Below are 17148 nucleotides of genomic sequence, written 5' to 3' on the forward strand. Positions count from 1 at the left end.
CTGAGAGCTGGCCTTGCTAAGAAGGACAGAGTGCTCTGGTGTATTTCAGAATGGTTCTTTTCCCCTCCCCTTGCCAGAAGTCCAAGGGGATTTTTCTCTGATATTGACTATAGGAATCTGGCTGGGCTCCTGAAGGTAAATCTCATAGTATTGTGAGGCCCCTACAACTTAGTCCCCATGGAGCTTTTAGCTCTAGGAGTTGCCCACACTGAATCTCCCATAATTCATCAGTTACAGTTCAGGTTTTCTTACCTTCACATATTCCTGTGACATTTTCTGCCTATGAGTCTCTGCTCCTCTTAGCCATGACTCCCTGCATTTTCCAGCCTTGGGGGCAGCAGTTTGTCCTGTGTCCTCCCTTCTCATATGGATCCAAGACCATATGTTGTTGGTTTTTTCAACCTCTTCTGCTCTTTTTTTTTTTAATTGATGTATAATTGATATATAGTGTTGTGTTAGTTTCTGCTGTATAGCAAAATGTCAGCCTGTTCAGCTTTTTACTTGTTACAATGGAGTGATGGCTTCTATGCTCCTTGCATGTGGAACTGGAAACCGCCAAATGTGAACAATTTTATTTTAACCTAATCTATCATAGTTAAGTCTTAAGTTAATGATCCTGGTCTTCACCATTTTCTTACCTCACCAATCCTATCCTCATCCACCTTTCTCCCAGCCCTGCCTATTTCTTCCACTCATCCTAAGTCCCCAAACTGACTATCCCTTTAATACTCTGTACTTACCATATCATAGCATTAATTTCCACTTTGTAGGACTTGTTTTTTCCTGATGAACTCTCAGTTGCTGATTTACTGCCGTGGGCCCACTGTCAAGCATGATGTTTGATGCTCACTACAACCCACTCCAGTACTCTTGCCTGGAAAATCCCGTGGATGGAGGAGCCTGGTAGGCTGCAGTCCATGGGGTCGCTAGGAGTCGCACACAACTGAGCAACTTCCCTTTCACTTTTCACTTTCATGCACTGGAGAGAAGGAAATGGCAACCCACTCCAGTGTTCTTGCTTGGAGAATCCCAGGGATGGTGGAGCCTGGTGGGCTGCCGTCTATGGGGTCGCACAGAGTTGGACACGACTGAAGTGACACAGCAGCAGCAGAATCTGTATTACTTTTGTTGACTGTATAAATAAGATCATACATGAGTTTCAGATATATTATAAATTACTAGCTTTTGCTTAATATTAATAGAGTGTGTGTGTTAGTTACTCAGTCATGTCCAAGTCTTTGTGACCCCATGGACTGTACAGCCCGCCAGGCTCTTCTGTCCATGGGATTTTCCAGGCAAGGATACTGGAATGGGTTGCCATTTCTTTCTCCAGGGGATCTTCCCGACCCAGGGATCGAACCCAGGTCACCTGCATTGCAGTCAGATGCTTTACCGTCTGAGCTACTAAGGAAGCCTGAATATTAGTAGTAGTATTGAACAAAGCAGAATTTTAAAGGATATGGTTATCTTAAAGGTTTTTCTAAAGCATTATTTTAAATGTTAGTAGTTAAAGCTAAGTACAGTAACTATTATACTTTTGATCCAGTACATTATGTATCTCTGTGAATTTGTATGTTTTTTCAGGATGCAGAAGAATATACCGATTTGCCAGTAAGACACAATGAAGATCATATGAATAGTGAACTGGCAAAATGTCTTCCCTTGGAATCAAATCCTCATTCATTTGACAGCCCTCACACCAAAGCACATCTCCTACTGCAGGCACATCTCAGCCGAACCATGCTGCCCTGCCCAGATTATGACACTGATACCAAGACAGTGCTGGACCAAGCTCTCCGAGTATGCCAGGTATGAAAGTCCTTTCTAATTATCTACATTTTCTCCAGTTCTTTCTGGGTTTTTTCTTTTTTTTTTCTCCTGTTGTAGAAGAAAATATGCTTGTGTTTAAACACTTTTATTGTAGCATTATTGAGAAAAACCTAGTGAATCAAATCAGGAATTTTTGAAGGAAAAGAAAATGTAAATGCAATAAGGTGACTGTTTCAGCCATCCATTCCATCGAAATTTATTGAAGGTAAACTGAGTACCAGGTATTTTTCTAGGTTCTGAGCATACAGCAGTGAACAGGACAGAAGAGACCCTGCTGTAATGGGCTTTCACTGGAGACTTAAAAGACAAACAATTAAAAATATAAGTCAAGTGGCAATCACTGCTATGTTAAAATAGTAATAAAGTATAATAAAGGAAATATGGAGTAAGATGGAGGGTGCCATTTTGCCTATGAAGTCATTTAAGAAAGAAAGGGAAGGGGGTGAGCCATGGGTTATCTACTCAGAATAGATTCTAAACACTAAGAAGACCTAGTGCCAGAATTCAAGTATATTCAAGAAAAATGAAGAAGGCCATTGTGAAAAAGTTGAAAAGGAGTGGTTTGAAATGAGATCCGAGAGGGTGGGAATGGACACTATAGAGAAAATGGGGTCAGGTCATGTAGGGAGTTTGTAAACCATCGTAGGGATTTTGGTTTTACTCTGAATGAGAGAGAAGCTGTAGAGTCGTGGTTCACTAATGGTTATGGTGGTTGTATTGATATCTATGAATATTTGCCATATTAATTCAAACATAAATTCTCAAATATTACGTCATTTGAAAATAACAGTTGTAAACCCATTATATGTTAATGATTTTTCATAAGAAATAGCTATTTTTGAAAACAATGAGAAGTGTAATAGTGTTTTACATTTTTGCAAATATCTTTCATATCTCATTTACCAGAAGTCAACTCAATTCATTTATCATCTTTTACAAGCAGTCTGTTACAATATGATATTTTAATTGAAGTATCTGGAGGAAATCCAGCCTCAGACAGATATGTAGTTTAAAGAAGAGAGTATTTGTATAGCCTTTTCAGAAAAGTGTAGATATTCTCTGATACTGTACAAAACCTTGACATGTGATATTCCTTAGTTAGTTGCCATGCAGAATCTGAAATCTTTATCTATGAACTTTATAGCTTAAATCAAGCTATAAGGCTAGGCAAGAAATGATGGTGGCTGGACCAAGTTGGTGTGGGAAAGACTGGTGAAAAGTAGTTGGATCCTGTATATTTTTTAAGGAGAGTCTGTTAATGAATTGAACAAGGGTTTTTAGGCAAACATGAAGCCAAAGATGATTCCAGAGCTTTTCCCCAGTGCCACTAGAAGGCTGGAGTTGCCATTTCCTGGGAGATAACTGTGAGAAGAGCAGGGTGGGAGATGCACACTTGAAGGATTGAGCTTATAAGAGACTTTGATTTTCTACTTTATGCCTTTTGGGACATTTCTATAGCAAAAACAAGTTTTAAGGTTTTCAAGAGACTTATGGTGTTTTTAGGACTTCTCTGGTGGCTCAGATGGTGAAGAATCTGCCTGTCTGAAATGCAGGAAAATTAGGTTTGATCCCTGGGTTGGGAAGATCTCCTGGAGAAGGGAATGGCAACCCACTCCAGTATTCTTGGGGCTATCCTAGTGATTCATCAGATGGTTAAGAATCTGCCTACAAAGGGGGAGAACTGGGTTCTATCCCTGAGTCCAGAAGATCCCCTAGAGAAGGGAACAGCTACCCACTCCAGTATTCTCGCCTGGAGAATTCCATGGAAAGAGAAGCCTGGTGGGCTACAGTCAGTCCATGAGATTGCAAAGAGTCAGACACAACTGAGCAAGTAACACTTTGACTTTCACATGGTGTTTTTAAAGGTGGAGTAAATGAATCTGAAGATGTATGTATGAGTGAGTGAAGTCGCTCAGTTGTATCTGACTCTTTGCCACCCCATGGACTGTAGCCTACCATGCTCCTCCATCCATGGGATTTTCCAGGCAAGAATACTGGAGTGGGTTGCCATTTCCTTCTCCAGAGGATTTTCCCAACCCACGGATCAAACCCAGGTTTCCCACATTGTAGGCAGACGCTTTACCATCTGAGCCACCAGGGAAGTCCTAGATTTATGTATAGCCATTTACAAAATTAAAGACTTAAAAGATAACCTAGGCATCTTTCAGGTTATAGAACACTGCAGAATATTACGGTTCCTCTTATTAATTCTGTATCTGTCTAGAATATCTACATAAATATGTGAATATATATATCTAATGACAGAAGATCCAGAATAGTATCTACCAAAAGATTAACAGTAGCCATCTCTGTCACAGCATTTGAGGTAATTTTTAATTTATTTTCTATGCTCTTTTAAAATGTTTGTATGTTTTCAAATGAGCTTTTAACAATTTTATTATTGGGAGAAAAAAAACTTAATCTTATTATTTAAAAGAATAGAGCTGTTTCATATAATATTCACAAACTATCAGGAATTAGAAGGGATATAAGGCTATAATACACAAGTAAATTTTTTAACCCTTTTTTTGTAGCTAACATATGGTTTATCTCTCTAGGAAGATGATTTGCCACTCTTTATTAGTCACACTTTATCAATGAAGGTTAAAGCTCCTAAAGTTTTAGCTGTGGCCACCAATACTCATTTGTGTTTCCTGTAGCCATTTTTTCTCCTCCTCAAAGGCTGACCTATAAATGAACTCAGGGTCAGGAAGGGTTGGAGAGACATTACAGGAGAAATTAAATTTTTGTACTTATACTTACAGGTGTACGTATTTACATCATATATAAAAGTTATAATATATATCAACTCATTCATAGTTTCTTTTTCATCACTCAGTCAATAATGATTCAAAAGCTGTAAATAATAGAAATTAGTGATTTTACAAGGAGTCTATTTCTAAATTTACTCTAAGGAAAAGATTCAGTCAGGTACTTTTAACCTCTACTTAAATATTCTTATGTACTATTTCTTGGATATTTATACTTCTTAAAAATTTTTTGCTCCATCTAAACAACATCTAAAGAGAACTAGGTCTTAACTATAAAAGTAATACATGTCACTGTAGAAAATTTGGAAAAGCAATGTATTAAATTTAAAGTCATTCATGGTAGTTATATCTTTAACCCTGTGAATATGAGACTCTTTTTGGTTGATGAATTAAAAATTTTTTAATTCAAAAAATGTTTTTTAATTTTTTTTCATTTTGAAGTAACTTCAGACATTAAAAGTTTGTAAAACATAGTACAATAAAATTCCCATGTGTCTTGCACTGGGCTTCCCCTAATGTTAGCATCTTGCCTCAGTGCTGATCCTGGTAACTAATCTACAGACCTCATTCCAATTCTGTCCATTTGGATTTTATCCCACTAATACCTTTCTCTGTTCCAGGATCCAGTCCAGGATCCCACAGAGCACTTAGTTGTCACGTCCCCTTCAGTCTCCTTGACGTTCAGGACATTGGCACGTGTGAGGGGCACTGGCCAGGTGTCTTACAGAGCTGTCCCTCAGTTTGGGCTTGCCTGATATTGCCTCATAATCACATTGAAGTTACATACTACTGGCTAAGAATGCCATAGAAGTGATGTTTTGTCCTCTTGGTATATCATATCAAGAGGCTTGTGACATGGATGTGTTATTACCAGAGATGTTGACTTTGTACACTTGAGGTAGCATCTGCCAGGCTTCTCCACTGTAAAGTTACTTTTTTTTTTCCTTTTGTAACTAATATGTTGTGGTAAGAAACTTTGAGATTATGCAGTTATCCTGTTTCTCATCAAATTTTCCTACATTATTTTCATCATTCATTGGAGGCTGTCTCCTGAAACAGTTACTACTGTGATCTTTTTCTGTCATTCCCAGAATTTCCATTCTCCTCCATTTATTTATTTACTTTACATATTTATATAAGTATAGGCTCACAAGTAGTTAGAGAGTGGTTTTAGAGATGCTCATTGACTTCATTGCTACCTGGGTGTTGTTACCTCTAAGCCTCCTCAGTGGGTAAAGCTAGGAAATGTAAGTATGTATACATAGACATCTGTATCTGTTTGTTTATCTATGTGTCTGTGTGTGCATGTTTGGATGTGTAGAAAACATTTGTATTCATAAAACCATGAGTTCATTCCAATACCTCCAATTCCAGTTTAATACCAAGAGTTCATTTTAGTCTTTCCCTTTTAAAAAATTGTAATTCTTTTCTTTACCCATGAGAAACTTGGCTCTCACTAGTCAAAATTTGTGTACTTAATTCCTCCATCCTAGCCTACTCCTGATATAGCTTTAGAATGACTAAACCCTTCAGTTCAGTTCACTTCAGTTGCTCAGTCGTGTCCGACTCTTTGCGACCCCATGAATTGCAGCACACCAGGCCTCCCTATGCATCACCAACTCCCGGAGTTCACTCAGACTCATGTCCATCGAGTCGGTGATGCCATCCAGCCATCTCATCCTCTGTCGTCCCCTTTTCCTCCTGCCCCCAATCCCTCCCAGCATCAGAGTATTTTCCAATGAGTCAACTATTCGCATGAGGTGGCCAAAGTACTGGAGTTTCAGCTTCAGCATCCCTTACTCCTGCCAAAAAACAAGTTTACTAACTAGAGTAAATAGCTATGTATAGTTCTTTTTTGGTCTTTGGAGGCTCAGAGGCTCTCTTTTTCTTTGTGCGTTTACTCTCTTTCTTCCTTTGCAAATTTTTATTATGTTATTTTCTAACCTTTAAAAAGGTAGTTTACAATGTCAAGTATTCTTCTCAAGTATAATTTCTAATGGCCACATTATATTTTTTCATAAGAAGGTCACAGTTTGTTTAATTAATTCCCATTGTTGGGCATTATGTGTGCAATTTTCCGTTAGTATAAATTACAAGCATTAGTTATGTTTATGGGCTTTCCTTGTAGCTCAGCTGGTAAAGAATCTGCCTACAGTGTGGGAGACCTGGGTTTGATCCCTGGGTTGGAAAGATCCCCTGGAAAAGGGAAAGGCTACCCACTCCAGTATTCTGGCCTAGAGAATTCCAAGGACTGTATAGTCCATGGAGTCACAAAGAGTCAGACATGACTGAGCGACTTTCACTTACATTTAGTTATGTTTATAAATGTAGATTTGGCTTTTTGGAAGCCACCTAAAATGAAAATTAATTGTAAAGAAATGGCAACCAGCTTCATATACTAAATCCTCTCATTCCTACAATTTTTTTGTAAGAGTATGATAAAAGTAAACAAGCCAGGAAGAGGAAATATTAGGGTTGCTAATGGAAAATTTGAGGGTAAGTCATGACTTGATAATTTTCCATGACAGAGTAACAGTTTTCATTATTGTACACTATTGTTCTCATTTGCTACATTGATACCATTGGCCTGGAAAGCATTGATTCAGGCAGTTTTCCAACCTGAAGCCCTGGTGGCTGATTGAAAATTATACTGCCCTCATGGGACATCAGCATGACCTTGTGTTCTGAGTATGGGACTTGGTACCACCATCTTACTATAAATTCAGCTCTGTTCCTGTTTTGGTATAAAGGCCTTAGGCAAGTCACTGAATTCCTGCTGTCTAAATAAAAAATAAAATCTTACAAAAGTGGGACATTAGTTAATATTTATAAAATGAACAATGATTTGAGGACTCAAGGAACTAAGTCTGTCTTAGTCTTCTCATTCTTAGTAGTACTTTTACTTCCTTGCTTTTTCATAGTCAATTAACTCTAAATTCTGTTATTCCCTTTAATTTATAGAAATATACCTTTTACATGAGCTATCATTTAGGTTATGAAAACTGTAGTCTTAACTACCGTGTCCTGGGGAATCTTTTACAAAGAAAAACATAGTTGTTATAGTCATGTTCGCTCTGGCTTGAAGTCAGAACCCACAATACAACCTGCCTTTGCTTCTTGTACCCATTTGAAATTATGTATCAAGGTCATTTGTTGGTTTAAGGTGGTTTTGTCATGGTTCCTTTTAATATTTTACTGTTAATAGCATTTCCATTTTCATCCCACTCAACAAAAATGAGTAAAACTTTATGTACATATCTCAATTTTTAAACCTGCTTAAAATACGCTAGTTTATAAATTGAGCAATTATAAAATTATTCTTGCCAGTAGTCTTTGAGATCCTCTCCTTGATAACATTAACTCTAAAATATATTTATAAAATGTAGTAAATGATGTGACATACTTTGTGTGCCACATATACCCAGGAAAAACTTAATGTTAGCTTTTATAGGAAAATTAAATATCAAAAATTAAAGTGACCTGCCTAAATTTTTCAGAGTTGATGACCAAGTCAGAACTGTTGAAAGGTTTCAGGTGTCTTGATTAACGCCATACTGTTTTTGTTTGTTTTTTCTTTTATCAAGGGAAAAAAGAAACTGGTTTTCAAATAAGTTAAATAATTTAGCTAAAAGGTGATCTGTTGAGGCAGTCCATGCTGAAACCAAATGGAGATACCAGGACTTTAAATCCTGCTCTAATAGCTGTGATCTTTTCTAAGAAGTGCCATAAGTCTTCACATTAAAATCATCTTCATTTCAATGAAAAGTAATTAAATACAATACTGAGCCAAATAGTATCAGAGTACATGATTTATCATAGCCACTCCCACTACCTCTTGTATAGTATTTATAGCAAAACTTACCAGTAATTGGACACTTTCAGATGTTTAAGGGAAAAAGGGAAAGCCTGGCTCGAGGAGCTAAGTGAGCTGAGGACCAAAATGTGTGATTCAGAGTGTAATTGTGCCGTCAGTTTGCTGGGTGAATGTGGAAAAGTTGCTTTCAGATAAAGAGAGGCCAAATTTACCCTTCAGCCAATGCTATCTACCCTGCAGCTTAAGTTTAATAGATCAAAATATCTGTGTGCATTTTAAGATTTATTTTAAAGGACTTTAGCAATAATGGGCTTCCCTGATAGCTCAGTTGGTAAAAGAATCCACGTGCAATGCAGGAGACCCCGGTTTGCTTCCTGGGTCGGGAAGATCTGCTGGAGAAGGGATAGGCGACCCACTCTACTATTCTTGGGCTTCCCTTGTGGCTCAGCTGGTAAAGAATCCACCTGCAATGCGGGAGACCTGGGTTCAATCCCTGGGTTGGGAAGATCCCCTGGAGAAGGGAAAGACTACCCACTCCACTATTCTGGCCTGGAGAATTCCATGGACTGTGTAGTCCATGAGGTCGCAAAGACCTGGACGTGACTGAGCGACTTTCACTCACTTTAGCAATGATACTCTTAACCACTACAAGATACATCTCATGAAAGGAGAACACACACACACACAAGCAGAAATATGACAGTGTAGATTGATTAGAAAGATCTCTGGAAACCTATACTTCCAAATTGAAATTGGAATTAATGTGTTAAATACTAAGTTCAACCAGAATATTTGGAGAACTGCATATTATCCCTGCACCCCCACACCAAAAAATTGCTATTTAATGATGGTCCCTAAGGCAGGCTATCATTAATAGTGTTGCTGGTGAATGCTTGTTGAGAATTTTCTTTGTAGCAGGCTCTGTTCTACTTTGATTGCATAGACTTATTTGCTGTAATAGTCCAATGAAATAATACATTATCTTCATTTTACAGATTAAGACTAAATAACCTTCCCAAGATCATATTAGAAAAACAGTTTTCAGCATAGGTTATCTGTATAATAAAACTTTATCTTATTGGATTCCCTTTGTCCTATAAAGATAGATCTAAGAATTGTACTCTTGGTCTAGTCTGGATTTATTTTAGATATGAGAACTTCACAGGAATTTCTACTTTTCTTTTTAGACCAAGAATTCCCACTAGAACATGCATAATATTTTTTAATTAATCCATTCTTTTCGGAGTATACTCAAATCTCCTCCCTTTAATTACTCTAGTTCCCTTTCAACAGTCTGCCTATAATTACTTTAACCAGTTTCTAAGAGGGACTTCTTAATATGACTGATGTTTGTAATTGCTTTATTATATTATCTGAAATGTCCAATTGATATACTGTTTGCCAGTCAATATGTTTTTTGTTTCAACAGCTTATGATCCTTCCCAAAGTTTTTATATTTTTCTTGGTTGCCCAATAAATTAGCCATTTGATTCCTCAGGTTCTCCACCAAAAATTACAATAATTGGAAGCAATGAGGGAAAGATCAGGTTGCTGATACAACCACAAGAAGAAAAGGGAATGCCATAATAAAGATACTCCTAGTGATACAACTATGAAATGACTGTGCTTAGACTGACTATTCTAACACATATACGAGCATTTTATGTTCCTCTTTTCTTCTCTAAGGCTTGCTTTCTCTGCTTAGATGAGCTTCTTGGCTTCTCTCAGGGTAACCACCTCTTCTTCCCTGGAGGCAGCTTTTGTCCATGCACCTGGTTCTTTTTGAAAAAGTTCAAATGTCTAGAAGCAACAGGCAATCTCAGGGATTCCTTGTCCCAAGATACAGAACTACCAATCCCCTTCAGCAGTAACAGACATCTCCTCTTTACTGTTGGAGGAGAGTATAAAGTTCTGTACTCTGTATAACAAGGCACATGTTTTTATAGGTTAAATTCGTCATGTTCCATTGTACTAATGGGAGTTGGCAAAAAGTAAACCAGGAGACGGGCTTTGAAAATGACTTATTAATAGGTGATTCAGTGCCTGAAAGAAAACATTTAGGGAGCTATGGTCTGATGGGTAAGTTTCCATTGTTTTGTAAATTCTTGCATCTAATTTTTAATATAGGAGCTGTCATTTTACATCTTTTTCTTTAATGCCCAAGCTTTTTTGAACAGGTAAGTTTCCAGCCTTTCTTCTCCTTCACATGAGATAACATGTAACTCATATACCATATACTTTAATACGTTGCATAAACAGAAAAAAGGGGGTAAATGTGTGAATTGGTATGCTTTACTTCTTTTAGAAAACCTTAAATTTGTGAAACTGAACCCCTGAAAGTTTATTAATAGGGCTGTTATTTAGTCCAAACTTCAGAACAGTAAGTTGACTTCTGTAACAATATCTGATAATGTGCATTAAATTTCAAATAACTAGTATCACATTTTTATAACCCACAGCTATTCTGAAAACAGATTGCGTCTTCAATCTCTTTTAACTGGTAAACTTAAGATGTGAATGTATGCATCATTAGAGTCAGAATAGAAAAGAATAGGATAAGGGAAGCAAAAGAAGATACAATGATATGAATATTTTTATTGACCTGAATATTTTAACTGAGAGATATTAGAACTATAGCTGGGTCTATTTTCCCATTAACAAATGATCCCCATTTGTAGTAGATTAAAAAGCTAGACTATTTGATGATACCAGGAGATAAAACTGCCATGAAGCAAGGCTAACGTAACCTTTGAAGTGTATTTACCTATGGATGCACTCAGCACAGGCTCAGTGGGCTGTGAATGTATTGAATGTTTGTGTCAATTAAATGAACAAGTTCTAGAATCAGAGTCAAATATAGTTAGTGGTGAATAGTCCAGTGTTACCGAGCTTAACCAAAGAAGTACTACATCAAATCATTAATCTAAAAGTTGTAAGAAATATTTTGATGTAGCAAATCATAGGTTAACTCTCCTGTATATTCTTAATAGAATCCTTCCTTTCACATTTTTAAATGCTTATGATGATTATTAGATCAAATGAAAAGCTTATCTTTAAGTGGACAGTACAGCACAATAGACTTCAGAAAACTTCTTTAAATCATTTTGAGAAAAAGATAGGTGATGATCAGTAAATAATTTTTAGACTTCCTAAATTGAATTATACATATTTAATAATATATGAAGAGTTAATTTCTGCAACTCAAGTCTTTGAAGGATCCTAAACTGAACTGAACTGAAAATGAAAATTACACTATTAAGTTTTAAATATATCTTTTATACTTTTATGGGTATGTTTCAAGGAATATTAATACTATAAGTGTACATTTGGAGGATTTTGTATCATATCCAAAATATGCTGGAACCTTATCAATAACTATTTATAATGTCACTGACTGTTAAGGTGACTGGGCGTAATTCTTGGCACATAACAGATCTCAATATATCATGGGTGAATATAATGAATAAATATTTCACTTTTTCCTCTCTAGTTCTTTCTTAGGAGAGGATTGAAAAGGGAGATTTCTTGTGTGCAGATTCTCACAATGTTTTTCAAATTATCTGCCAAGTCTGAATTGTCTACCAACAAATGTCTGTATGTTGTAAACATTCATGTGACCTTATCAAATTCATAGAGACAGGGAAGTCTAATTCAGGCTGCTTTCCTGGCAAGACTGCCAGGAGCTCATATCTTGCCACAGAAGGCCTGATGAGGTTTTATTAATGGATGTCTATTTCAAAACAAATAATTCTAAATGAACTTAATCCTGAGTGGTTATTCTTTCAAATGCAAAGATCCACACTGTGGTGCAGAATCATCATCCAGCTAGTGCTTATTTTACCCTGTATCAGAGTCACATTCAACAATAGAACACCCGAAGTGAAAGTGTGAGTCACTCAATGGTGTCTGACTGTTTGTGACCCCATGGACTATAGCCTGCCAGGCTCCTCTGTCCATGGAATTCTCCAGGCAAGAATAGTGGAGTGGGTTGCCATTTCCTCCTCCAAGGAATCTTTCTGACCCAGGGATCGAATCTGGATCTCTCCTGCATGGCAGGCAGATTCTTTACCATCTGAGCCACCAGGAAAGCCACACCACCTAAAACAAAACACCATTCCCCACTGCAGATGCAACACAGAACTAATGCATTTAGCATTTCCAAAACTAACACAAATGTGTGGATTTTGAGGTGTAAAACACCTTCACTTACTCTTGTGGATTTACAGACAATCTCCCTTCAAGGACTATAATGTAATTTGGAAGGCTATTTCCCCCTGGGTGACTCTACCTGTAAGCTTTTGTATGACAATTTGGTACTGGTTTATTGACGCTAGGATGCTATTATGAAGGATCCTTCTACCCCCAGCTCTTCTTCTCATACCCACATAACAACCCTTTTCCCGGTTGGGGCTGTAGGAAATGAGTAATGCTTAACCCATTTGTGTGATCAATTCACTTAAGCAGCTACTGTGAAATGTTAATCACAACTTTAATTTGTACTGCATTAGCATTTTGATTAACTTGTAGGCTTGCTAGCACACTTGAAGCGCTTTTACTCATAGTTACAGCTCGGAAATGACTTTTTGATTAATTAAGTTTGTTAGACAGCAGCTGAGCTTCCTGAATGCTAACCTTCTGGGGGTAAAAGTTCAGGAGAAAGTTACTGTGAACAACTGTTGCTATTGAAAGAGATTCTTGTACATGTACTTATAGCATTTTAATTATTGACAAAATATTGTATCATTACTTGCAAGTGACCTGAACCTTTAAAGGAGTGTGCCTTTCTGTCTAGAAAGCTTTTTTTCAGGTTTTTCCCATCATTGTAAAACTTCTGGGAGCTCTTGAACTAAATAGTGCATTTTCTAGCAGATGTCTAACAACTAATGTTTTAACAGGCTGCCTAGGCTGAATTACTATAGTGCTTTTTTTTTTTTAATAAACTTCGCATTTTAGAGTAGTTTTAGACTTGAAGAAAAGTTACAAAGACAGTACAGATGTTTCCTGGATACCCCACACTCAGTTTTCCTCTGTAGTTAACACCTTATGTCAACCTTATGTCACAATTAATATTTGTCACGATGTGCCTTTATTGATATATTATTATTAACTAAAGTCCATGCTTATTCAGAATTCTTTAGTTTACTTAATGTCCTTGTCTTGTTCTAGGATTCCATTCAGGACACCTCATTATATTTAGTTGTCATGTCTCCTTAGTCTCCTCTTGGCTGTGAGTTTCTCAGACTTTCATTGCTTTTGATGATATTTCCATAGCAGTTTGCATTTTCTTGATATTCTATAGATAACAACTTGGTTCCTGAAAAACAATGAAAATGTTATCTTCTCTTTCTGGACTGAATAAGTCTTTTTCTTCAACTCTGACCATGTATTATGTTTATGTCATGTAATTTAAACATAGCAACATTTTCTAGCCATTTGAACCTTGTCATGACCTTGTTTTCATGTGGTTTTTCCCTGCACCGTCACTAAATATGGCGGAGAGATGTGAGGAAAAGGAGAAAATGTCCTTGAAGAGGAGAAAGGTGAAAGGAAGGAAGAATAGAGGTTGTAGGTCGTCAGAATGCTGAGAGGGAGTAGAGAGGCTGAAACCTCTCATTATACTCCATGTGCACAGCCCACAGCCACAGCTGACACGCTGAGGACTGAATTTACAGACTCTGTAAACTGAAGTTTAGAACGTTTTTAATGCTGGATCATAGAGCTACATCTTTTTATGCACCTGTTAACATACTTCTTGGTGTACAGTAAATGATAGTTTTTCCTTTTGGTGAGGTGAGTGATTCTATTTCCTTACAATGAAGTTGACTTAATTCAGTTACAATTCTCAGAGTTCCAGTTTTACCCTTGGATTATTTAAATCCAGAATTCAAGCATATTTCAAAAGATATTTAACGGCTGTGTATCCAGTTCCAGAAAAAATCTACTTTTGCTTTATTGAATACGCCAAAGCCTTTGACTATGTGCATCACAACAAACTGAAAGATTCTTAAAGAGATGGGAATACCAGACCACCTGACCTGCTTCCTGAGAAGTCTGTGTGCAGGTCAAGAAGCGGGGGTTAGAACTGGACATGGAACAACAGACTGGTTCCAAATAGGGAAAGAAGTATGTCAAGGCTGTATATTGTCACCCTGCTTATTTAACTTATATGCAGAGTACATCATGCAAAATGCTGGGCTGGATGAAGCACAAGCTGGAACCAAGATTGCCAAGAAAAATATCGATCACCTCAGATATGCAGATGACACCACCCTTATGACAGAAAGCAAAAAAGAACTAAAGAGCCTCTTGATGAAAGTGAAAGAGGAGAGTGAAAAAGTTGGCTTAAAATTCAACATTCAGAAAACTAAGAACATGGCATATAGATGGGGAAACAATGGAAACAGTGAGAGACTTTATTTTGGGGGGCTCCAAAATCACTGTAGATGGTGACTGCAGGCATGAAATTAAAAGATGATTGCTCCTTGGAAGAAAAGCTATAACCAACCTAGACAGCATATTAAAAAGCAGAGATATTACTTTGCCAATGAAGGTCTGTCTGGTCAGAGCTATGGTTTTTCCAGTAGTCTTGGATGGATGTGAGAGTTGGACTACAATGATGCTTTTGAACTGTGGTGTTGGAGAAGACTCCTGAGAGTCCCTTGGACTGCAAGGAGACCCAACCAGTCCATCCTAAAGGAAATCAGTTCTGAATATTCATTATGATGCTGAACCTGAAACTCCAATACTTTGGCCACCTAATGCAAAGAACCGACTCATTGGAAAAGACCCTCATGCTGGGAAAGATCAAAGGTGGGAAGAGAAGGGGACAACAGAGAATAAGATGGTTGGATGGCATCACTGACGAGATGGATATGAGTTTGAGTAGGCTCCAGGAGTTGGTAATGGACAGGGAAGCCTGACGTGCTGCAGTCCATGGGATCACACAGAGTCGGACACGACTGAACGACTGAACTGACTGAACGGATAACCAAATGGTGGATTAAAATTTATTTTTAGATTTTAGGTTTTCAAAACTCCCGTTGACAAATGTTCTGAGACAATCAGTTAACTGCATAATAATTCAGAATCTGCATAATAAAATCTGGAGTCTACATTTTTCTGTTAAGTACAAGAGAAAGGATAGATGTAAACCACTTTAAATCCTTCTTGAAATAAGACAGGGTATGTCTTCAGGGTATGTCATTCAGAGGTTGTGGAATATAGTGTGATGAGCACAGATATAAAATTAGAAAACCAAGATCAAGTCTTTTCACTTTTCACCAGTGTGGTTACAGTCACTGGACTGATAAGAGCTTCAGGAGACAGTACTAATGTCTGCCTCATAACTGGTGTTGTGAACTATTTTTAAAAGTGTTATATAGCCAACACACTACTGTACAAATATTCTTGTCACACTTTATGTGTGTGCTGTCTATACAATTTGAGTTTTGTATATAACTCATTGCTACTTTTCAGAATAATTGAATGCAATGTACTTTATTTGATACAAAACACAGATCTATTGTCAAACTTGCATTTTTAAGTATAATCTATAGTAGTGGAACGGAGAAGGCGATGGCACCCCACTCCAGTACTCTTGCCTGGAAAATCCCATGGACGGAGGAACCTGGTGGGCTGCAGTCCATGGGTTCACTAAGAGTCAGACACGACTGAGCGACTTCACTTTCACTTTTCACTTTCATGCATTGGAGAAGGAAATGGCAACCCACTCCGGTGTTCTTGCCTGGAGAATCCCAGGGACAGCGGAGCCTGGTGGGCTGCCGTCTATGGGGTCGCACAGAGTCAGACACGACTGAAGCGACTTAGCAGCAACAGCAGCAGCGGCATAGTAGTGGAATAAGAAGAAAAATATCTGTAAATTTGGATAAATCCATCCTTTGTAGGAATAGTTTACATCTCTGTGAAATGTGGTTGTATTTATTATAAATGGCAAGACCAAGCTTGATATGCTTGAGGAATTCTTGAAATCGATTCAAAATAAGTGTCAAAGACATGAGGTATATTCAAGTCAGAAAGCATGCCCTTGGCTTCACAATGCTTACAGCCTAAAAAATTTTCTTCCAGAGAGTGTCCATCTTCTAAACTCCAGTTCTTTTGATTATGGGGATGAGAAGCAGGGTTGTTTTTGGAGGTGGTAGTGGTTTTATCTTTGCACAAAGCCAAGTTCTTAAATGTTCCCTGTGAGTTCTACATGAGGATCAGGTCTGAGATGTTTGTAGTATATGTACCCATCTTTGTTTTTACCTCTCCTTCTCTAGCTGTCAGTCAGACACAGGCAGACACATACACCACCTCATTTCTGTGATCTCTTTGAAACTCCTGGGCTGGCTCGTTCTTAGTGCTTCTCCAGTAATCGAAGTCTGCCTCCTCAGATCTCCCCAACCACATCTTTCTTCTCAGATTCCTGCTTCTCTTATCCATGTATATTTTACTTTCAGTGTCTATAAGATTTCTTTTTCAACTGTGTTCCAAAGTCTGGATCTCTTTTCCCACCTCCCTCAAACACCAGTTCATAGCGTGCAGCTCCATTCCAGCTCCTACAGTCACCAGAGTGGCTTCAGCAGATGACCTTTCCAACCCTGTAATCACATTCATCCCAAACTCCTCTGCTGTAATACTACATCCAAACCACTTCTGCCACCACCTCCATGGTATCACCCTCTCACTCTCCTGACCACAGCTTCTTTACCCATCAGCATGGCTGAACATTTC

General features: G+C 37.8%; 1 protein-coding gene across 5 annotated transcripts in view; it reads left to right on the forward strand.

Annotated features, from left to right (window-relative positions):
* Positions 1–17148, forward strand: part of ASCC3 (activating signal cointegrator 1 complex subunit 3) — a 338200-nt gene that overhangs the window by 304099 nt on the left and 16953 nt on the right. For all 5 annotated transcript variants that reach the window (XM_086316372.1, XM_086316373.1, XM_086316374.1 and 2 more), the window contains one exon: positions 1585–1809. In XM_086316372.1, coding sequence (XP_086172498.1) covers positions 1585–1809 — 225 coding nt within the window. The remainder of the gene's footprint in view (positions 1–1584; positions 1810–17148) is intronic.

The sequence above is a fragment of the Bos grunniens genome, chromosome 9 (assembly GCF_055505025.1).
Source record: "Bos grunniens cultivar Pamir isolate PY7600 chromosome 9, Bosgru_T2T1.0, whole genome shotgun sequence".
Taxonomy (NCBI): domain Eukaryota; kingdom Metazoa; phylum Chordata; class Mammalia; order Artiodactyla; family Bovidae; genus Bos; species Bos grunniens.